At 34.9% G+C, this 25,765-nt stretch overlaps 1 protein-coding gene across 1 annotated transcript in view; it reads right to left on the bottom strand.

The window, feature by feature from the left end:
- The window catches only part of LOC123680213, a 66,684-nt gene extending 41,216 nt beyond the window's left edge, over positions 1-25,468 (bottom strand). The window contains exon 1 of the mRNA XM_045618004.1: positions 25,196-25,468. Within this exon, the coding sequence (XP_045473960.1) occupies positions 25,196-25,304 (109 nt within the window). The 5' untranslated portion in view covers positions 25,305-25,468. The remainder of the gene's footprint in view (positions 1-25,195) is intronic.
- Between the last annotated feature and the right edge of the window lie 297 nt (positions 25,469-25,765).

Here is a 25,765-nt window from a genome sequence, read left to right on the forward strand (position 1 = left end):
GAAGTAAGTATCACTTAAATCTGCATGTCGGTCAAGAACTTTTCACAGCTCAATACGATTATCATGAGAATTATCTCAGGTAGTGTTAAAACTATGCTGTAGTTCGCTTTCTTTATATATGAACTGAATCCGAAGATATGCGAGTTAATATAATGATATACATGTATTTTCTTCTTTCTGTATCAACCATCTGTTTTCCAAGAATGTAAAGTAGCATATGGAGACGATAAAAATATGTCAACGACAGAATGTTTGACATATACAAGGGAGGGTCGAAGATTATTATTCCTACAACGTAGAATGGAATGAAGAAAATCGAATGAATTCTTTTCGTTCAATATGAAGAAAATTTCAATATTCGATTAAGCTACTTCAAGCAAATTTATTAGAGAAAACACGAACCTTCGTCAGTGACACTTTCCATTTTGTAGAGAATAACTTGAATATTAACATCAATAAGGATCTATGTCAAGTTTTATTGTGCATCAATTTTGTTAAAAAACAATTAGAACTCGAACAACAAAAGTCCAAATAAATAACTTAAAACGAAATTTAATAGCCTGGAGTAGTGAAATTCAATTATTTTCAACCATCAATCCATTAATTGTACTTACAAAGGTTAAAAAACAATACGCTGGAAAACTATATGATGGAATTCGGATATAATAACATGATTGTGGAGATTAGAATACGGTAGTAGCAACATGTACTTTAGTGGTTTCAAAATGTGGATATCTACGCATTAAATGATACCTATTTACCGTTTTATAGTACTTTTCATGGTCTTTAATGGAGGAAGACAAGAAATTGGGTCATATTTGGTAATGATGATCCCAGATTCAACTCAGTTCGAAAAATAACCGGTTCATAAACCGTTAATATATATCGAAAAATAATTAGGAGGAATTAAGCAATAGTTATCTGATGAAAGATATACCTACTATTTTTCACCGAATAATTTCCGAATCAAGATCTTTTATCTATTTCATCAAAAGTAAGGATAAACTTGGAAGACAAGTCATCAAAAAAATTTCAGGTCTTCTCTTCTTCTGAAAATGGTACTTGTGTCGAATTGAAAGATAGGTGGCACTCAAATTTCCTTTTCAATTATCAATTCCCATTATATTCTTGACATCATATCAGACAGAAAACTGGTTGTTAGGAAAAAACGTGGAAAACAAATATCACTTTTACTTAACACCTAAGTTCAAACATAATTTTCTCAAGGGATCCAATATTTCATTGTGAATTGCAAATTAGAGGAAAATGCAGAAACAATGGAGTAGGTACCAAATTGACGCAACTATCTCATGCAAATATGAATTTTGTCACTTGAAAGTAAAGACTTGCATCTCATTGTGTATGAACGATGAACAAATATGTTATTTTTCATTTCCTGGGAATCAGGTTATGCATAAACAAGGTTTTTATAATATTATTTGTATTTGTTTATTGTTGAATTTTATCTGAAAATTAGGTTGGTCTACACTTTTTTCCAATTGAGCGAAGAAAATTGTTTATGATGAAGAATGAGTTCAGAAGTTACATTTATCTTATGTTGAAATTTACACAATTCATAAAACGATAAAATTGAAAGAGTTCAAGGAACTATTACATGTTCTTTGAAGAAAAATGTTAGGAAAGTACTTTTTCGTCTATGTGGACCTGCAGGAAAGGTTTGAGAGAACAAAATATAACATAAAAGGGATTGTCAATTTTTTGTTTCAATTTGTCTTTAAACATTCCGTACTAAAACGCTTGAAAAGTTATAAAATCATTGAATATAGAAAAAGGGAAGTTTTGTAAGGATTGTATGAATTTTTCAGGTTTAAGAATTTCTGGACAATACTAAACAAATCACTATACATCCCTGATATGGCCACTGTCTATATTTTTCCTTTAAAAAACTGAGAACAGCCGTTTTCGGCTGATAAGAGACATAGGAGAGATCATTTTTCTTATACCTATTGAACCCTTGCAATTGGTAAAATGTTGAACTACTCCAAAAATTTTCACTGTTTACGTTTTTGAACGTGTAGGATACAATTAGTTTTGGTACAAACATCTCTTAACGAAAACAAAGAGGTCGTTTTTTTAAGATAAAGATGAAACCACTTGTTGGATAACGCTTTAGTTTCGGAGATATAAATATTTGAAAATTTATTGGGTCGATATTATGCATTGTAAAAGGAAATACTAACAATTCTGGCAAATTTGTAATGTGTAATATGTTTGATATAATTGTACCATAAAAGTTTAAGGGTTTTAAATGTTTATGAATACTATGAAATTTATCTATAAATACGATAATACTAAATGAGATATACCTATTTTTATGGCAGAACTCGTTCACGAGTGTGTAAAATTTGAGTGAAAACTGAAAATATTAAAACGGAAAAGAACCAACATTACTTTTACGTGAATATATCTATTAATCAATTTTCTAGAATCCACGCTCAAACGCCGCTAAATGTTTGTTTTTATGTTGAGCGGTGTTGATTTAGTGTAAATAATGAGTTTATTTAATTACACTTCTATAGACGCACCGTTAAACTATGTCTACATGGGTATTATTATTATAGCATGAATAACCAATTATGAAAATGAAAGCTCAGCGAAAATGCATTCAGATTCCGATATGCCCCCGCGTAAACCGAGCCAGGTGCTGTAATTACATCCGACTGAATGAAAAAGACTTATGGGTCTCCGGGAAAAATGAGTAGAACATACATTCACAATTCGCGAGTCCTTGACTCAATAACAGGGCCGGCGTTAGGGGTGAAACAGTGAAGCGACTGTGCCAGGCGCCTCTTTTCGATGGGCGGCAATTCAGCCCAGTTTGTGGCCGCCCTTTCATATTTCTGAAAAAAATATAGTCTTGATTCTTAAAAACAACATGAGGTTGGTCCGCTTTGCTGCGTTTATCAACATTCCCTGCAATAAAAATCTCCATAACCGTCTTCACTAAGCCGCCTGTTCAATAAATAACACATGGCAACCCAAGCAATATAAGCAGCATTGCCTATTACCCTAATTGAATGAGGGATGGAATGTATTTCACAAAGACGAAAAACAACACTTCGAATTATGTGGAAGTGGTTTACACATTCAACATATGGAAAATTCCTACGATTCTGAATTCGAAACTAGTTACTGATGAATGCTAAATGTTTTCAGCGGAACATATGTTTTTGATCCCTTTTAGTTTTCGAAGCTTCGCATGCCTTACCGCCCTTTGTATCTTGTGGTGTAATAGGTAATCTTTCATCGATCGTATGTGATCGATTGTGAATGTGAGAATCAGATTTATTTTTCACGCATTCTTCATCTGCGACGAAGAAATCAAGGAATTTATTGTAGGTAAAAATGTCCGAATTAAAAGAAACCCAGTGGAAACGACTTTAGAAAGAAACGATTAGCAAAAACGCTAGAGCAATCAAAAATGGCGAATTATCATCGAGGCAGGTAATGTTTTTTGTTGGGTGGGGGGATGTTTATTGATACTTTTTCAGCAGGAGCGCCAAAAAAATTCTTTTTTCAGGCGCTAAAATTGCTCGCACCGGCCCTGCTCGATAAAACCGCCGATCTTAATCATCATTATCATTAGAATGACGGTAACGTAATCAAAGTATTGAACCGCCTTAGGGACCGTCCTGTTCGATATGATATATTGTTGTCTGTCGCGTGTTTATATTTCAAAAGGATATTGTATGCAAGTCATAACTGAAAGTTGTATAACACGGCATTCAAGAGTTTGAACAATAGTTTCACGCCTGATCGTTTGGTTAGTTGAAGGTATTTTGCATCGAAATTTAGCATTCATAAAACGAAAATAATAAGAGGAAAAAAGAAAAGTTATTTTGAAGGTTCGAGTATCCGTTCAAGGTTCAACTGAAATGATAGGTGTTTGTTCTTCATATAATATTAGGTTCGAAAATCGCCAACAGTTGTCATATGCAGGACATTTTGGCGCCACGGAAAAATTGAATTTAGCTGTCCTGCTTTGCCTAATTAATCTGAATTTTCTTTAAAAATATTTCATTTGAAATTGAAAATGAATAATCCCAAATTGAGATCCTGTGAGATATTCTCTGGACTACTAAAATCATTTGTGAAGTTTGCAGTGCTTTCTGAGATTCTTGTTCATTTAAATTCATCTATAAATTCATGAGAATGAAAATTATTCAAGTTAATCACTGAATTCACAAAAAAGAAAGTTTTTTATTTACCGCTACAGTCCTCTATTAAAGTAAATGTAGAAGACTTGCCTTCTGCTATAGGTAGAGCATATGGTTAGCATTACTTGATGCTCTTCCGTATGAATTATTCTTGAATTAAATAACATCTATTCAAGAGGAATATTTCTGACGGTACTCAATAAACTATCAAATAAGCTTGTAAACATTGAACCATTATATATGAAAAACAACGAGAGATTTCTCCTTCAGGCGATAATGGAATATTTTTTATTTTTCTCTCATTTTTCGAGTACTGAGAAACCAAATGAATATGGTACTTTCAAATTTTAATTTTTATATGACACTCCTTGGCCAGCATCATAAAAGACGAAAAAATCGATAAAACAATTCATATTTTGAACAGGAGATATTCTATGTTTTTCTGTTTCATGATATTCCATGCAGTAAAATTAACACTTTTGAGGTCCTGAAGAGGTTATAATATACATATTGTCAATTGAGTTCGATATAAAGAGTTTTTCAATAAGAGGTTCAATTTTAATATTGAAAAACAACGAGTTCATTTTGAAAGGAATCAATGAGTTTGACCTTGAAACTCTGAATATTCCGTTTGGTCTTCGACGTGAAAGCATGGCAGTGATATCCCCATGATTTTCTGCGCTTGAGATTATCGTAATGAACCCATTTTTTCGACCCCAGTCACAATGGGATACAGAGATCCCTTCCTTCTTTGCCTTGCAAGCAGCTCTTCACATGCAAACAAACGCCGTTCAACATATCTCGGCTTCAACTCGTACGGCACCCAATTTCCTTTTTTCTGAATCATTCCCATGACTTTCAGGCATTTTTAAATGGCTTTTTGCGTTAGTCCCAATAATCTTGCCAATTCTTGTTGCGTTTGACACGAGTCTTGATCAAGTAATACCTCCAAGTCTGCATCTTCTCTCTTCCACCGTCATGCTGGTCAAAATCACCAAGCTTGATGCGTTGAAACCACTCTCGGCATGTTCTTTTACTAAAAGCGGCCTCGCCATAGGTATTTGAGAGCATTTGATAAGCTTAAGGCGCAGATTTCTTCATATTGAAGCAAAAAATCAAAATCTCTAGCAAATGACAAGAATTTCGCTCGTAAACTGACATGTTCAATCGAGAATCTTAATGATGCAGACACAAATATACTAATATTTCGATGGCGTTATGTTAACAAATACCTAAGCTTATTTTATGACATCTACGATCTATTTATTTTGACTGCCACTTACCGATACAGCCATCTATTGCAAAATGGCGGAAGCAAAAGTGTACACCTAAATATTGACTTAACATCGTCAGAAGATGCGTGATCAAAGTTTTCATATCAATAAAAACTTTTCGGGTTACAAAAATAGTGCAACACATACTGATAATTGCATGTAAACAGTAGAAATATTGTCGACAAGTCCCTCAACCGTTTTGCCCGACCTATTATCCATATTTAAATGAATTATGCACTTTATCTTAACACTCATCTGTTGCTATAACTCTCGCATTAATAATTCATCTTGTACCGACTGCATTGTTCGTTCGTACCACCTTAAATGGCTTGAATTGAAGCGATAAATATCAAATTAACGAAGAACACAAGTCGGAGTCTTCAATCAGGGGGAAATTTTGCCTTGAAGAGATACGAGAGGTGAGATGTCAACTCGAGGGGCTTTCGAAGAAATTGTTGGGTGTTGGTCAGTTTGACGGTTTAATGAATGATAGTTTTAGAGATTAACACTGCTCAAAGTGACTGTCGGAGAAAGGCGTCTTTTTTCAGTGGCTGACAAGTATTTATGACGTGGTGCACGATTTTTAAATAGTTAATTTTCTTCACGGATCTGGACGGTTATGACAACTGCTCATCAATTTGATTTGAACCGACCTCATTATTATTATCCCCGACTTCAGCCTATGGGCTTAGGAGAGAAAACTCCCCTCGCAGTCAGCTTTCACACTCCCCGCTGAGAGGAATATTCACTCAAACCCACCTATTTAAAATATTCAAAGGATAGAGCTCGTGCCGTGTCGTGTCCGGTCCTTGTGGTTCTCCTGGTCCTCGTCGAACTTCTGGTCAAGGATCCCGCCGATCCTTGGACCTATCCGTTGCCTCCTTGCAATTTTCACACCGTACTTGCAGTACATAAAACTACAGCTTTTTAAATTTTATTACATATGTATTCTCCAAGTCCTAGTTGCTTGATATTTCTCCTGAGATTTTGGATACTATTCCAGACGTTGAGATGATAATTGGCATAGTTCTCGTTGATATAATTCCCCACTGGTGCTTTATCTGAAATTCGAGGTCCCTATATTTTGAAATTTTTTCGACCTCCTTCTGACGCATGTTGTTGTTATTTGGTATTGCTACTATGGTATTGTGATCTATCTTCTCTCACCTCGTGTGGATTTATGATATTCAAGCTATGCAAATTGTAGAGATTCATGTACCCATCCTTGGTACAGGAAGACTCGTCGGTCCAAATGATCTTATTAAAAAAAATCTGGATCTGCATGATGTTTTCGCAACATTTGCCGGAAAAATTGAACTTTGTTGGGGTGAAGAATTATACGAGTAATATTTTGGCACGTAACAATTGCCATTTTTCACTAGGTAATGCAACATCAAAGATTTCTCAACAGAATTGACAAACTTGATTTTGTCAGAAACGTACCCATTTGGATAAAAACAGCCATATCTTTTTTCTTTGAATAACAAATGACTTGTGTGATACCTTGTTGAAATCACTATAAAATAGACAATTTATTGGTGTAATGTGCAGCAGTAGCTCAGTAAATTTTGTTCTACTACGATGGGCTAAACTTCATGAACCAAAGAATCCACTACCAAAATTTTCAATAAAAATATTTCTCACAGCCCCCCTTCAAAATTTTCGGAGAATGTTTTCAATGTAAACGTTGAAATCATTCTTCAGCAATGTTTTTCTGAAAAAATTGACCAAAAAGGTGTAAAATTGTACCAACCGTAAAGACAAAACTATTGAAAGGGACAAAAATTCATTATTTTCGAAAACCGTAAGACTTTTATAATGGGAATTTTGTCATAGCAGGTGGGTTATCCTTTGATCTACATTCTCCCTCGGTTTGACGTGGTCTTTACGGGACACCCTGTATGTAATCAATATTTTCTATTGCATGAAAATTTGAAAAAATATTATTGAATGTGCAGCCCGGTGAAATGGGAGTATTTAGAATATGCCTATAAGGAAGTGAATGAGAGCTTGTATCGAAAAAGGTAACTCGATAACCCACTAGGATATACCTGCCATCCGCAACAATACATCTATAAATCTTTCTGTGAATAATTATAACCTATTAGAAAGAATAAAATCGCAGGCGAATAATGTTGGTATTTGCATATTATAATAATAAATAAACGGCGAACACAACCAAACAATCCACAAGACTTCATTTTTATCCTTCGTACTCCTGCAAAATAGATAGGCTTGCAATACGAGAGATTGCAAGTATATGTCGAGTGATTTGGAATGTATTGAACTACTCGGAATTGTGGGAACACCCTGCTGTAGAATATTTCGAATGAAAGTTGAGTCATTGTTCATTATTCACTAGGGTGAGTTCACAAATGGGCAATTCTGATACCAATAATTCAATATTATCAAGGATACTATTTTATATCTCCTCCAGTCTAGTATATTTCTGAATAAATTCTAATTAGGGGATTTTCTTGGATTTTTTGAATTTGTTATACCTACTTGTCGTCTTTGAGAATGATTACAGGCAAAAAAGAATATTGATAAGGTCAGCTAGATACATTTTATGAGTTTTTGCGATAATAAAATTGCACGTAGCTTTTGTGCCATTGTTGAAAAACAAAAAAAATCATGACCAATTGAAGGGACATGATTGTCAAGAATAAACTCATAGCTTTCATTGTTCTTATGTATCCTAATTCATATTCTGATATTTTAATGTTTAAATTTACAATAATTTCTTTTCTCTATTTCAGTATCGTAATGAGTTCATTACAGTTCTAAAAACAGTGCTGTAATGGACCCATTACAGCATCGTTTTCAGTTATATTTTTAATTTTATGGTTGTCTACACAGACTTCCAATCCTGTCAAAATTCTATACACATCAATTGTCAATTTGATATAAATTGGATTAAGTGAAATGATTTGCGACATTATTCGCAATTTCTCTTAATTTTGTTGATGTTAAATCGATTTCGGCTGAAATAATTCACGAATTCAATACATAATTATAAATTATTTCAAAATTCGAAACGAACGATCCATATTCAAATTCCGTAATCTGTCAATTTTCGTAACAGTCACACCAACTGCCAAGATACAATACAAATGTCACTAAGATGTATAATATGAATTTTTCATTAATTTCGTCAATATTTCACAAAACTTGAGTGAAATAAAGAAAATATCGTCTAATACTTCTTGCAGAAGGCAATTCCGACACTCATGCGTTCGAAAAAAATTTCGCATTCGTGTTGGAATAGGAGCCCATTCTGCAACTTATTTTAGGATATACTAATAATATCGTGATATATTCCTCTTAATTGAAATGAACTGAAGACAAGTTGATAGGTGATGTCAGTTGGTTACAAATTAAACAATTCAAATTAATCTTTTGATGTTGTTAAGATCGAAAATATATACGGAAAAAATGTTTGTGTTGATGTGAAATTAAATCTTGCAAATCATTTATATATCGTTTTCAACTCACTGTGATTATTACCATGGATTTAAATGCAGAGGGCAGTCTGTCTATATTTACCTGAAAAAAAGTCATCAATTAGTCGGTAGATCAACAGAAAAAAAGGATATTTGAATAATTCCTACGGAAATACAGAAATCACTAGCGATAGATAGTAATTAAGTTAATTTTGCAATACCCCAGGAAACTAAGTGATTATAACTATGAATATTTTATGCACACTGATATATATGAAAATATAACCACATTCCAAACAATATAAAATAATTCAGTCTGACTGTTACGCCCATAATTCATTTTCGTACTATTATTCATGCAAAATACTTCATTGAATTTATATGATTACAATGTATATCCAGTAGGAGCGAATAATAAGTCATGTATGATCGAGTTGATCTGCGTTTGTGAAGAGACAGTCCAAGTTTTCAGTTTTCAGGCTGATTTAAATACTATATTGTGGAATGGGAGAATCATAATGTTATAGTTATTATAGTACTTTTTCGCAAGAGTTTGCACCAAACGTTCCACGTTGTCTTCACCGTTGCTTCTTTATATTTGGTCCCGTCTTTCTTTCTCAAATTGAATGCCCAATCTTTTAGTAGGTATCAACGTCAATTCTTACAAGCTGCTATGTTCATTTAATTCATATTCGTTCGCAGAAAAAATCCATAAATATTCCCCAAATATAATTGTTACTAAATATTGTATTTATGGGAATTTTCCTCTGATTAGAGCATTACTTAATACTTGTAATACTCTTAACATACACATTGCCTAAACGTGACGTTTCGAAATTTATTTGGAAAGAAGTTGTCAAACTGAATCGTGTTGTCATAGTGATTGATAATTGCACTGAATGCAATTATTAGTATGTTGTTGACATGATTGGGTGAAATTGTTTCATATGACACAATTTGATTGGTTGTTAGAACTGTCCAAAAATTTCCATATTAACTGACTGATATGATTATCTGAGGGGTTGGACTAATGAAATATTGAAAAATAATCTTTTTCCAAGATTCAACTTTCTGAATTATTTATGAATAGAACCTATCTATTGTCAAGGCGGTATGTATCTATTCATAATTCATGAAAAAAAAGTTTTTCGGGGAGTTTAATCCTTAAATTCATGTAATGTGTTTCTGGTTTCTTTCAATTCCATTTAAATAAAATATAAATAAATCTTTAAAATGAAAAATGGTGAAAATCTCATATGAATCGGTGGTGTCTACTGTAAAGGGTGTTATCTTCAGAGCTATAGAACTTTAAATTGCAATAAAACAACGATGAATTATTCGATTGACATGAATTTTATTTATCCGCAAGATGATCTTGTGGCATTACATTTTGAATATGATTTCTGGCATATGACCGCCACGGCTGGCTTGGATGTAGTCCAATCTGGACGTCAAATTTTCGATGACTTTTTCCAACATTTGTGGCCGTATATCGGCAATAACACGGCGAATTTTGTCTTCCAAATGGTCAAGGGTTTGTGGCTTATCCGCATAGACCAATGACTTTACATAGCCCCACAGAAAGTAGTCTAGCGGTGTTAAATCACAAGATCTTGAAGGCCAATTCACAGGTCCAAAACGTGAAATTAGGCGGTCACCAAACGTGTCTTTCAATAAATCAATTGTAGCACGAGCTGTGTGACATGTTGCGCCGTCTTGTTGGAACCACAGCTCCTGGACATCATGGTTATTCAATTCAGGAATGAAAAAGTTAGTAATCGTGGCTCTTAACGATCACCATTGACTGAAACGTTCTGGCCATCATCGTTTTTGAAGAAGTATACGGACCAATGATTCCACCAGCCCATAAAGCGCACCAAACAGTCAGTTTCTTTGGATGTAACAGTGTTTCGACATACACTTGAGGATTAGCTTCACTCCAAATGTGGCAGTTTTGTTTGTTGACGTAGCCATTCAACCAGAAGTGCGCTTCATCGCTAAACAAAATAAAATGGACGTAGTGCGCGATACGTATTCCGCACAGAACCATTATTTTCGAAATGAAATTGCACTATTTGCAAGCGTTTTTGAGGCGTGAGTCCATTCATGATGAATTGCCAAACAAAACTGAGAATAAATCACTTGACAGCTGTTGAATCGGTCGCCATCTTGAACAGTAATGCCAACTTAAAGTTATACACCTCGAAAAAAACACCCGTTACATATACCGTAAAGACCTCTCTTAACCATTCTTGAAACTCAATAAACTATGAAAACTCATTTAAATATCTCGAGAAAAATATGATTATCAGAATTCATAATCAGTCTTCAATTACTCAATCATGTCACACCAATTCCTCCGTTTACAATCTTAATCAGTCAAAATGCACCATATTTGTGCAACAAGTCATTCCTTTCAACCTTCGTGAACCGAGGTTAAAATTCTCACATTTGCTGAACCCATAAGAGAGGGAAATTCCATCTCGCCATTTCATACAGCTCAAATCAAGTGAATCATATCTCAATTACCATTATGTAACCTGATATACGAGTGAATTGTTTTAGATTATGAACTGGTTACTGAAAGAAAATTAATCTTGTGGTCGTAGGTACTGTCCAGTTGGACTGTTTTGTAAGAGCGAGAAAGTTAAATGTCTCATTTTCAACCATTTCGTGCTGGGTTACAATTTAATGTATGTAATTTTCGAATAGTGCTATATCATGGAATAGAAAACAATGAGGTTGTTGATGGACACATGTCGTAGTTCATGCGATCATGACAGACAGTTTCGAAATCGTAAACTTCCGCTCCGTACAATTGGAATAAATCCATCGTAAGGAATTTCCGTTATAATTTTTAAAACCCATATCACACTATTACTTTTTCTTGTCGATTTCTTATATTAGGGGAGGTAGCGTCAATTTTTTAGTACAGTTTCTCATGATATTACTTAGCCAATAAACTCCCTATTAACTGCCCTGATGCTGAAAATGTTCAGATCAGATCAGTAGTTAATGAAGTTGTCAAAAAAAAATGGAAGGAATTATGTGACCTGAAAGGTTAGTTGCCCACATGGACAGCCTTCTTTCATCAATTGAAAAGTTGTCGAAAGAATCATATATCCCGTTTGACGGACATCATCATACTCAAGAATATCCTCCCAGATGAACAGTTTGAATTCCATCTCAAACATTCCAACACAGATCAACTTCTCAGAGTCGTGGAATATGCGTCGACCGGTATCGAATGGAAACTGGAGCAATTTTTCCCGATGTTTCAAACGTTTTCAAGAACGCATGGCTCGAGGTTCTCGTTTTCAAACTCCATAAAGTTCATTTTCCCCTTCTGATTTATCAAATCATTCGTTTCTGTCTTCAAAATCGCTCCTTCAGAGCAGAAGTCTCTCTGACCCGAGAGATCTCCAAGCCGGAGTCCCCCAAGGTAGTGTGTTGTCTCCTCTTCTATATTCAGCATCCACAGCCACATTCCCAAGTTTGTCCGCACGTCCCTAGCCATGTAAGCAGATGACTCTGCTTTTGACAACTAAATACCTTCAGGATGACTTAAACCATCTGAAAGAATGGTGCAGTCAATGGCTAATCAAAGTGAACCCAGAAAAGAGCGCGGACCTTCTCTTATCACAGAGATTATTTGCTCAGCCATATCTAAATGTACAAACTTGATATCCCTTGGGAATTCCATGTACAATACTCGGGAGTCATTTTGGATAAGAAACTCTCATTCAAGCAGCACCTGGACTATACCTTCCAAAAGTATAAAATGGTGCGTGCCAAATTCTCAATTTGTCCATTCAAAACAAATTTATCTTGTACAAAACCATTGTCCCTTTCACTTTATCTTATGCTAGAACGTGTTAGCCTTTCGCCATGAAATCGCTCTCCAAAATTTTTGGGAAGGTGATAAAACACCCCAATCGATTGGTCAAAGAATCCCTCGACAACGTCCAATCTTCCACCAGATACGAGGGTTCAAATAAGGAATACAATCCCGCACCAAAATATCAATCCCGCAAATCTTCGGGATGAAAATGATCAATCCCGTGGATCCGCAAGAAGGCGGGATTGTTGACTCAACCTATCAAACATGCTCATAAAATAGTATTTTGCTATTAAGAACATACTATAGTATAAAAGTGTTTATTTCATAGCAACAGCTGTCAAGTTTTGCCGCGGGTAAACTAGAAAGATCTGCCGACAAGTGCTGTCTCACAGTTTTTTCACCTAGAAACCATTTGTTATTCAAAATTGAGCTTTTGTGATTGGTGGAAATTATGTCGAGGGTCGGAGTTGTAAACAGCTTCCAAGTATGTATCCGTACCCCTATTCCGTCTGCGTTCAAAAAGGTCATTTCATGTTGAAATAACTGTTCAAGTGTTGTTCGTACTAGTGCTCATACATCAATAGAAGATACCTTCGATTCTGGTTCCCACGCAGTACGAATACCATGATTCTATTCCTCTTCTAAATTCAAAGACGATGGTTCACGTCTTTAAATTAGATAAAGGAACCTTATCCTCAGTAGCATAAGTGAGATGGTCTTCGGTTTGGGATTGTGTTTTGTCTTCTAAAGACGTCTCTATTTGCAGCCTGCCAGTCAAACTCTGAATTTCATTTCTTAATGTTGACTTGCTATGAAGTACAAATGTATCTTCTTGGCCAATTGTAGACATTGACTGTAATCCCCGAAATTCCAGATATTTGCCTGGATTTTCTAAAAACGGAACCATAATAATATAATAATATATGTTTATTCATTCAAAAAATTTACAAAAGAAAATAAACTTAATGAATATATGCTGAAACAATATCAAAATAAAAAATGTCCATGAACAGCAATAAAAGTCACTCAAATGGCAATGAAAAAGAAAAAAGACATTCTGGTACTGAATAAACATAGTTTCCCCCAAAAACCGAATGATTGCACGGAGGACCATACTTGTCATTAATGAACGACGCTCTTTCATCTTAGAAAATAAAGCTTTAACCATTTCTTTACTCAATGTCGAGTTATAAAGATCTTCCAATTTGCTGATCATGAATCGTAGGTTAGTTCATGCAGTAACTAGTGTTGCATCTTCGTCCATAACTTATAGGTGGTTTATTGCTTTTTGGGATGTTTCAAAAGACGTTTGCCCTTTCATTGCCTGATATTGAAAATCAATATTGAATGCTGCAGATCCAGCATTTATCTTAGGTCCAAAGCTTACACTTCAAATCGAGTCTTTCGATGACCGTCAGTGAATTGTGCACTGATGTATAATTCAATTTCCCAAAAAGGCCCGTTCAGCCGATCTATCATTTCTAAAAGGCTCCCGAAGGAGACAGGCTATACCCATTTCCAGGTTAGATTCAGTGTGAGTAAGAATCTCACACTGTTTGACCTTCACAAGGCAGTGAGTCTATAAGGATTTCCCTGCTTTAACAAAAAATAGAAAAATCTCCATCCAGTTCCATGGAAGGTTTTTGAAACCACAAAGCATACACGGGAGCAGGAGCAGACAGTTCTAATATTGAATATACTTGATCATTCGCTGTCACATCCTTTTAAAGTAGTTTTCGATCTAAAAAATTTAAAAAATCTAACCGACTTCTTGAAATGTACACGTGATCTAGATCAAGTTATTCAGATCGGAAGTTGACAAACGAGATAATACCATTATACAATATGCATCCTAGAGGATTACCTGATCTCGCTGACATCATTATAGCAACTATGCTGATGATGTAAAATACTTCATTCAATTAGGTGCATTACTCTTCCGTATGATTGCTATTTCCTTTTACGGACAGCCTGACGGTATGCGCTCAGACGTGCTAACGATCTATCGTCATCAGGATGTCTTTTCGTTCGGATTCCACGAGATTTCTAAACATTTTCGGCAATATAAATAAACTGCCACATACCGTTGAAACTAACCTGTTTTGCTTAGAAATATATAGCATCATCTTTATTTCGTAGATTATTCAACTTTCACCGGTTTATATTGCCATTTTGAAGCATCTGCGATGCCTCGGACATGTCTTCTTATTGACCGCGTACTTTCACATCAGTTTTTACGCTTTAGTTGATAAAAATCGCTGGTGTTTATTAAAGTGCGATTCGCGCTGCCTACCGCTTCATTGAAACGAAGGTGAACACTTCAATGCTCTGTGGTTTGGAGGAAGTTATATTTCAATTGGACTTGCTCAATCTCGGTCTCATTCATTACGATCTTGAGATTGAATACAAGGAATGGAATAATTAGCATGAAGGTGTATTTGGTCCAATGTTTGATACTTTTACTTGTTCCCTATTGACACTAGCCATTTATTTTCGCAAAACTTACACGGTAATAGGAGGACACTGGATATTTTACTATTGGAGACATTGGGGATCCGGTTTACATAAACAATTTTTTGGAAGGTGTAAATTTCCGGTACAATAGAGGTGAATGACTCGAATGAGACAGAAAACCTAATCGAAAGGATAAATAATGAAATGGGCATATTGGAAATCCTGCTTAGGTGGACTGGCAAGGGGAAACTCTATCCAAAATAAGAAATAACTGCAGTAACCAGTAGAAAACTGATGCAAGTCTAGCTTACCTGGAGAGTAACTAGTGTAGAAGAAAGTGAAAAAAAAATGAGAAGAAAATAGAAGAGAAAAAAAGAGAAGAAATTTCGGTTCAAAATGATCTCTGATTATGATGAAGACTAAAGCAATTTATTGCAATCCAACTTATTCATGAAAATAAAGAAGATATCATATAATTAGAGAAAATCAAAAAAGGGAGGTTACTTATACAGTAGTCTGCGACTTTTAGAAAATAGAGAAATGAACTAAAACTCGGTGTTTGGATAACTGTAATTAATATTTCATGAATGACTTTCCATTCATATTACTTTGAGATTTATCCCAACGTGTCGAATTTGGTTATCTTTATACCGAATTTCAGATTCTTTCTGTGTTTTCCGGAAGTCTCAGACTTCTTCAATTCAGTTTGAAATTGCGGTTTTTCTTTATTTCAAGTTCTTCCTCGATATCTGCGGTTTAATTAGTGAAATTTGAAAATCCCTGTAAAAAAGGGGGGGTTACTTATGCAAACCCTAAACCTAAAATGAAAAGAAGAAGAACTTTAAATGAGGAAAAACCGCAATTTCTAACTGGAACTGTAGTCTGTGACGGAAAACTCAGAAAGAAACTATTCTTCGGTGTTTCAATAACTGTAATTAAAATTGCATCAATGAGTTTTCATTCATATTACTTTCAATAATTAATTGCAATTCATGGAATGTCAAATTTTATAGATACACCGAATTTTAGATCCTATCTGTGTTTTCCGGAGGTCAGACTGCTTCCATTCAGTTAGAAATTGTGGGTTTTTTTCTTCATTTAAAGTTCTTCCTCGATAACTTTCAAGTTTTCATTTTAGGCATAACATATAATAGGGTTTGCTTGAATAACCCCCTCTTTTTATAGGTAGAATTAAAAAAAAAATTACAAAATATAGGTTGTAATTCGAAAATATTGAGTTTTGATTGATTTCATTTCTCCTAATTCATGATATTCTCATATACACCCTGTACATTTTTGGTCCAAACCGCAGACAATATAATAATAATACCTATTGGAAGGATCGCAAATTAAAAGGGTTTTTCGAAAAAACTTTTTCTGCAGAAATATTCAAAAATTGCGAAACTCCTCTAAACCATTTTTTTATAAGAATCCCATTAACTAATAAACCCTTGAGTTTCTACTCAAGTTATGGCATATTGCTGAAATTGTCATCAAAAAAGCTAATCTAATGATGCAATATTATACTGAGTGTGACATTTAAGATGAGAAAGTAGAAGACTGTTTCCGGTTATACCGGAAACTAACTACCGGATAAGTTGTAGGAAACTGAAAATAGTTTAAGGAAGAGATATGATTTATTATGTTTACGACCGGACTGGAAGTAAAAGAATTAAATTCAACTACGGATTCTTCATCAGTGAGATGAACCTTACCGTGTATGATCAAAATTAAAAAAAATATAGACAATGGTAGAAATAGAACATTTTTTCTTGGGAATGGGCGCATTTTACGAGATTTACATTGACGAGAAATTGAAATGAGCAATTCTGTGAAATTTGCATCGTTTGGTGTCGAGTTGTTGACCCGATTTGCAATACGATAGAAATGGATATAAATGAACTCACTTCTTTACTTGTTACTCAACTTGTAACTGTTTCGAATTTTTAATTCAAACCAGTTTCTTGGAATATCGGAATCACTTTTGGTATGATGATTCAGTACATAAAAAACCATTCCTATTATCACACTCAGAACCCTATATATTTTTCATTATAAAAATGATTTATTAAATTTTTTCGTTTCTTCACTCTTCCAAATTTATTGATAGGGTAGGGAGATCAATACAAATCACAGTTTCTGAAAAATACTCTAAGATGACGGACGGTATTTTTGATTGATATATTAGGCTCAACCTAAACTATCAAATTATAGTAGCAGTTATAAGGAAATCCATTTCAGAAAACTAGTTCATAAATCTTAACATTGATATTGTATTCATTTCAAGCTGAATTTATCCGAAAATTGCAGTTAGTATTCTGTAGTTCTGGCCGTCCGTTAATACAATAACTCTCAAATAGAACAACCTAAAAACTTTGGAGTGACCATAAAACGCCTTCTTTGCCTCTTATATGACTCTTGCAGTTTGTTTGGGAATGTCACTCTATTTTTTGTTTTTACAGTAGTTGAGAATAAAGAATCTAGTCGTTCGAAGGTCGAAGACTATCGCAAAAAGTTGAAAATGACAATGTCTATCTGCATCACGCATATAAAATGAAAGTGCGTTTTATTATTAGACGCCACTACAAGTTGCTAGTTAGACGACTGGAATGAATTCATTTAATTAGGTATACTGCAAGACTGAAGACAATTGGATGAAAAACATTTACACATATGTTCTAACGTTTGCAGCTCCAACGGCGTGAAAATGGATGCATTTTAAATGGATTTTAGACTTTCCCTTGTTGAAAGATAGTGATTCAAATCTACATAATCGTAATTCTATGAGAAACATTCTAGAGTTTTCATTTCGTGGTGATAAAATGAATGTCACTTTTATTTACATTTACTGTTTATTATTCAGTGAAATACTAAAATCTGAACGGCGGCGCTCTGAATGTTCTCATAAATGCCTTACAACCTAATTCAATCGTTGATGGAATCGGAATTGTCCTATAGATCCACAAAGAATTATAAAATTTTTTCTCTATTTCAGTATCGTAATGAGTTCATTACAGTACTAAAACAGTGCTGAAATGAACTCATTAGAGCATTGTTTTCAGTTATCAATATTTTTCGTTTTGTGGTTGTCTAGACTGACTGCCGATCCTATATAATTTCAACATACTTCAATTGTCATTACACTATAATTTGGATATAGTGGAATGATTTGTAACTTTATTTGCAATTTCTCTTGAATCAGGTGGTGTTGTATCGATTTCGTCAGACATGATTCACTAATTTAATGCGTTATTATAAATTATTCCAAAATTGGAAACGTACATTTCAAATTCAAATTCCGTAATCTATCAATTTTCGTAACAGTCACACAAACTGCCAAGATACAATACAAAAGTCACTAGCATGTATAATCTGAATTTTTCGTTGAATTTTGACAATATTTCTCAAAACTCGAATGAAATAGAGAAAATATTGTCTAATACTCGTTGCAGAAGGCAATTCCAACACTCATGGCATTCGTATTGGAATAGGAGCCCATTCTGCAACTTGTTTTATAATATACTAATTTTCAGGGGGGATCAAATATGATCAAAATAGTTATCTATAATACAGAAGGCATTGATATTCTTCCACGAGTTCACAATTTTTGAATGATCGAGTGCTAGAATGAGCTTTCTGCCCGAGTTTTATACATTATTTACTCTAATTCACAGAATTTTTATTGACATAATTGGAATATTTCCATAAATATCGTTTAGTGATTTTTGCGCTGGAAAATGTTTGTTGGCAGAATTTTTCTCTGTAACACAAATTTGACAGATACTCGATAAATCTGTGACAATAGATTTCCGAGTACCAACATGGAATAATGAAATATAACCATCTGTATGAAATTGAGATATTTTCCCACGATTTTGTTCTACAAGGTATGTCAGAAAGAACGGATTCACAGAATTAGAGAAAACTTGGTATCACTCTTCTCAACTCAAATCATCAGTGGCTCCAACCTAACTAATTGTTTGGTCCAATATCCGGCTCGAAATCGGAAATTACAATCATCTGTTCTACATGATAGTGCTTTGTCGACCAGAAAGAGCTGGCAATAATGAATTGTTAGACATTCAAAGACGAAAATACGAAATTGAAATTAATTCCTTCATTCCAATCAGAAACCGTAACCAATATTCCAACTATTTCCTTATTTATCCGATATTCCAAATGCCTACCACTTCGTTTTTGCCAGATCTACGTTCAAATTCGACCTAGTTCATTTTTTTTGTGATTATTACAGTGACTTGCAATGTTTGTACATTTCTCAACAGTTTATGGCTTTTATCCCTTCAGCAGATTGAAAAAGTGAAGCAGGAAATGAGTGAGAAGTTGCCATTATTCAACCATAAAAGTTGCATTATTGCTCGTAAATTTATCGTTTAGACTATGAATTGAAAGTAATTCATATTTTTATGCGTTCCAAAGCGATGTTTGATTTATTTTATTATTATGAGCTTCGGATTAAATGCATTCTATTCTCTATGATTCATCTACACATACGTGGAATTCTATACATCTTCAAATTTAGACAGTCAAAGTTTCAATGGAGTTCAAAAATTATTTCCTTGAATGATTCGAACAGCTTCTCATGTAAAACATTTATATAAAAATGAAATTATTTTCTATTATTTTGAAAACTATTCTTAATCCAAAGATTGTTCAATAAAAATCGTCTCAGAGTAAGACAAAGCCAATAGAAAGTGTCGATGAATGATATTTTATTGCTCATAAAAAGTTTAAGAGGTTTCATTTTGAATAGCACGCTACTTGGACTGCTGTCAGTTTTGCAGCTGTCATCTTTTGCCATTTGACAAGTTAAACTACGCCATTAATAACCATTGAAAGAAACCATTGAAGATATTTTGGATCTGTTATCACCAACACGCTCATCTCTAAACAACGCAACTTTTTTGTAATAAAGGGTGTTTTTTTTTTTAGAGCTATAGAACTTTAAATTGCAATAAAACAACGATGGATTATTCGATTGACATGAATTTTATTTATCCGCAAGATAATCTTGTGGCATTACATTTTAAATATGATTTCTGGCATATGACCGCCACGGCTGGCTCGGATGTAGTCCAATTTTCGATGATTTTTGCCAACATTTGTGGCCGTATATCGGCAATAATACGGCGAATGTTGTCTTCCAAATGGTCAAGGGTTTGTGGCTTATCCGCATAGATCAATGACTTTACATAGCCCCACAAGAAAGTAGTCTAGTGGTGTTAAATCACAAGATCTTGGAGGCCAATTCACAGGTCCAAAACGTGAAATTAGGCAGTCACCACACGTGTCTTTCGAAAAATCGATTGTGGCTCGAGCTATGTGACATGTTGCGCCGTCTTGTTGGAACCACAGCTCCTGGACATCATGGTTGTTCAATTCAGGAATGAAAAAGTTAGTAATCATGGCTCTATACTGATCACCATTGACTGTAACGTTCTGGCCATCATCGTTTTTGAAGAAGTACGCACCAGCCCATAAAGCGCACCAAACAGTAAGTTTTTCTGGATGTAACGGTGTTTCGACATACACTTGAGGATAAGCTTCACTCCAAATGCAGCAGTTTTGTTTGTTGACGTAGCCATTAAACCAGAAGTGCGCTTCATCTCTAAACAAAATGAAATGGACGTAGTGCGCGATACGTATTCCGCACAGAACCATTATTTTCAAAATAAAATTACATTATTTGCAAGCGTTGTTCAGGCGTGAGTCTATTCATGATGAATTGCCAAACCAAACTGAGAATAAATCACTTGACAGCTGTTAAATCGGTCGTCATCTTGAACAGTAATGCCAACTTAAAGTTATATACCTCGAAAAAAAACACCCGCAATACATAGTTTTGAAATTGAGTAAGCTATGAAGAATATGCTACTTTACATAGCAGTTGTAGGAAAAACAATGAATTCAGCACGAACTGGCTGAACCTTTGCAGTGAAGAATATTCCATTTACTCCACAGGTTCAATACTATTGAAAACAATAAACCCAATCTCTATGGACCCAAACGAACAAAAACACCAGGCAACCAAACAACCAATCCTACGAACCTTCTCGTACGTATACGTTTTCAGAATGAGAACGTGACCTACGATATCAATCAAAATAACGCATCAATCATCGAAAAAACAGTTAGCCGTATCGCGCATAGAACCACTCTAAAACCTAACCAACAATCAACCTCATGAATAAATTCAAATTTGCTGCGGAAACTGGAATCCGGTTCCAGAGGAACACACCGCTTCTTTTTTTTTCTGGTCAACATTTTCGGCCACATCTAACACACATGGGTCAGTTTCAACACCGGCGATCTAATGCAAATCGCCAATGCCTGAAAACGAGGTGAAACAGGCAATAATGGAGGCGAGGACCGTTAGGATTGTATAACAGCTAACCCCGTTCAATAAATCTCGTCTAGCTTCTACGGAATTATTGAACCGATTTAGATCTCACGGCAAGAGCGAGCCCGTTCGTATGTAGGTACGGTTGGACTGTTCACTGTGAACCATAACCGTATTATGTCGTATTGAAAGTGAATTTGTGTAGACGAGGCCGCTGATAAAATCTATCGGTACTGCTTTGAGGTACGCGGAGTAATGTCTTCCTATCTTCTGACCGGCTTATAACTGATTGTTGGTTCTGTGAATGAGGTCTATCGATTTATTGATCTTGTACCGTTCCGCAGATTGAGCAAATTGCGCTAGAACAGGTGTGAGTTACGTTGCCAAATCTGATGTGGAGCAGAATTTGTTCAAGTTCAAACGGGTTGTGGAAAGTGGTGGATCCAGGAAGGAGGTAATTACCCTCGCAAACCTCCTCCATAAATTCATACGCATATCGCCAAAATTCTTGGACCACCCTCGTAAATTACATTACGTACAATTTTGCTTCCGTAGTTTTTTTTTAGATATTCGGAGATTCATTGCAAAAAACTGGTTATACATTCATGATTAAAAGTATTGTCCATCGCTTGCCACTACTTTCTCCCATCTTTTGGGCAGCGTATGAATCCCGCGTTGAAAAAACTGGTCATCTTTTGAAGCGATCCACGAATCGATCCAATTTTTTACTTCTTCATAAGACCAGAAGTGCTGGTCAGCCAGGCCGTGTGCTATTGATCGAAACGAGTGATAGTCCGAGGAAGCAACTTCTGGAGAATATGGCGGGTGGGTTAGGATAAGTATGTCTTGACCACTTTCGCAACATGGGGCTTTGTCATGCTGTAAAATCACTTCATCATATCTCTCGTTGTATTTCGGCCGTTTGTCTTTCAATGCTCGGCTCAAAAGCATTGAATGCGTTATATAATGATCGCCCGTGATTGGTTCAGTCGGTTTTAACAAGTCATAATACACTACGTCGAGCTGTCCCACATAATACTGAGATTGACGTTGAAACCGCGAATACTCGGTTTGGCTGTCGACGTGATAGCATGGCCATGATTTTCTGCGCTTGGGATTATCATAATGAACCCATTTTTCGTCTCCAGTCACAATGTGATGCAGAAATCCCTTCTGTCTTTGCCACGGGAGCAGCTGTTCACAAGCAAACAACTAGTTCGGAATCTAATTTTCTTGTTTTTTAATCATTCCTATGACTTTCAGGCGTTTTGTTATGGCTTGTTGCGTCAATCCTAATGATCCTGACAATTCTTGTTGCGTTTTACAAGAGTCTTGATCAAGAAATGTCTCCAATTTTGCATCTTCAAAAACCTTCTCCCATCCAGCCATGCTGGTCTTCGATGTCAAAACCATCGTTCTTGAAGCATTGAAACCACTCTCGGCACGTTTTTTTACTAAAAGAGGCCTCAGTATAGGTATTTGAGAGATAATTTGGCTCCTTAGCTGACATGTTTAATCGAATATTTCACTCGTGTCAAAAATTCTATGTATATGGAGAACAATTATCGAAAATTACAGCGATAATTACATTATGATGCAGGCACAAATCCACTAATATTTCGATGACGTTTTGTTTACAAATACCTAAGCTTAGTGTATGACATCTACGATCTGTTTATTTCGACTACCACTCACCGCTGCTGGCATCTTTTGCAAAAAGTCGGAAGCAAAGTTGTACACCTATTATAAGACACATATTTATCATGGATGGTTTTTCATACATTTTATCTTTATTTATTTCACACGTGCTAGACATACAGAAATGTATACAAAAAGAATTTCCTCTAATTTTACATACCAATGTTTTAAAAGTGGTTCATATCGATTTAACGTGTTTAAGTGATTATTGTGTTTTTCTTTGTAATTATGCCTGGCAATAGATTGTCAGTGTTCAATGAAGCAAGAATAGTGACTTTGCATGATCAGGGTCATTCGAATTACGGCAGAGTTTCTTCTGATAAACTTATTTGTTTCCTAAAGCCTGTCGATCAATTTGATTTCAATTTTTAAATTTATAGAGAAATTTAAAACAAAAGAATCAATTTTCAAATACTATATTATATGAAATTGGAAACGTATCAGTTCAAGTTTCGGTATTAACAATTTTTTTGAAATGAAATTCAAATGAAAAAGTCCCAGATTCTGAACCCGTTTTAAAATATCAGTCAAGATGTGAAAAAAGAAGATTGAACCATACTTGAAATAATTTCCCTAGTTTCCTTAAATATCTTAGGTGCTTTAAATTCGAGGTTAAAAAATTAAGAACTGATATAACAAATCGAAACGAGTTTGAATATCATTATCATTTGTGCTGGATTTTTTTAATTTTTTTATGTAGGTACGTTACGTATGATTCAAAAATTTTTTAATGTAATGGAATGATTTTCATCGTTATATAGAATTTGATTTTTGTATCTACTATGGGAATCCTTAATACACATATGCAACAAATTCAAAAATGGAATCAAGAAATTCAAATTGAAATTTCACTCATTAGAAGAATTTATACAGAAAAAAAAATAGTCATTTATACAAAAACGTTGGAGTATTATGGTAAATTATGAAATATTTTACACCATTTAAATATTTGAATAATATTAAAAATTATCTGGTTAGGGTTATGTTAATTTATTTTTCAAAGGAAAAGTGGAAAATCGACGTTTCATTATTGATAAACTAATAGTGCGAATTGAATAATTATGAAAAGGCAATATGAGAATCTTTTCGAAATTTGGTAATATCGAAGAGTTGTGCTGAGAATTTCAATTGATTTTTTGGTGTTTTCTTATCGTTATAAATATTCTCTTTGAAGTTTGATTTCAAATCGATATTTTTTGAATGATTATTGTGGATTATTTATTTTAGCATTTTTCATAATTTTAATTCCTGTGTTGTCTGATGCACATTTTCTAATCATTGGGAAACTCAACGTAAACAACTTGTTATCAATAAGGAGGAAAAATTAATCAGCAATTTTTTTTGGGGATTTTAATATTCAGCAAATGTATTGATATTTTCAAATTGAGCCTAAATATTTATATTTTTTATCAGAATAATGAAACAAAATTGGATTTTGCTATCATTGGGAGTTTTTCGAAGGGTAGAAATGATCTGAAGAATTTAACGGTTTGTAGTTGCTACAAAGAAGCAATACTTGTAGTTTTAAAATTCAGCCCTGGAAGTTTATCATTAATTTGGAGTGGGTTATCTTTGTGCGATAAGGACAATGAGCTATAACAATTATTTTTAAAGACACCCAAATATATGTCAAGAACTTTTTTTCCCTTTAATACTCAGGTGCAGTTGATAGTAAACGTTTAACGATTTTAATATCTCTTATAAATGCATAGTTCTATCAAAGAACGTCTTCTACATAAAAACCACAACATATACGCCGCCTCAGAGATCCGTCCACTGCGTCATATACACACTGCATTCACCGCCGATGCACATAAACACAATTGACACACAAAGCTACAACAGATCCTGTTAGACGATGCGCACACGACGTAAAACAATAATCAAAAACCGTCTTAATCCCATCGGTCATAGAAGAACACATTTGACCGCACTATACTTCGACTCACCTTTTCTCTGTGCTCCTGACTGGCCAACTCTCACGGCAAGGCCTTCTGGGATGACGAACAACGCTGATGCGAACGCGACAAGGCAGTACCGTACTGCCGCCACCTTCATGGTGCTGATGACTTGCAACGACTGATACTCGAAGACACAACAAGACAGTTCTTCACCGTCGCTTATGCTGCCTACTACTGCTACTTCTGGCACTTCTCATTCAAGCACGACGCGAGATCTTTCGCGTTGCCCTATTTTTATCGCGCTTACCACAATCCTGCCCGTTCACCAGACTTTATAAAACCTCTGGGCTCTCCACTACCGAGAGATTGACCGCCCCCGTTGGAGAGGGGGTTGGGGGCTACCTTGTGTTCAGACTGCGGTAGACGGCGTCAAGGTCGCTGTCAATTGGAGCGGTCTCTCTAAGACGGCGGCGACGGTCAAGGAAAAAGGTTGAGAATTCGGCTTGTATTGACGTAAAAATGAATGTGGATATCACACTGTGTGTACACACTTCGTTAGACTATTATCGCAAGGTTGAATTATGTAGTTCACACTTGGTGAAAATTGCTTGCCGATTT

The sequence above is a fragment of the Harmonia axyridis genome, chromosome 5 (genome assembly GCF_914767665.1).
Source record: "Harmonia axyridis chromosome 5, icHarAxyr1.1, whole genome shotgun sequence".
Taxonomy (NCBI): Eukaryota; Metazoa; Arthropoda; class Insecta; order Coleoptera; family Coccinellidae; genus Harmonia; species Harmonia axyridis.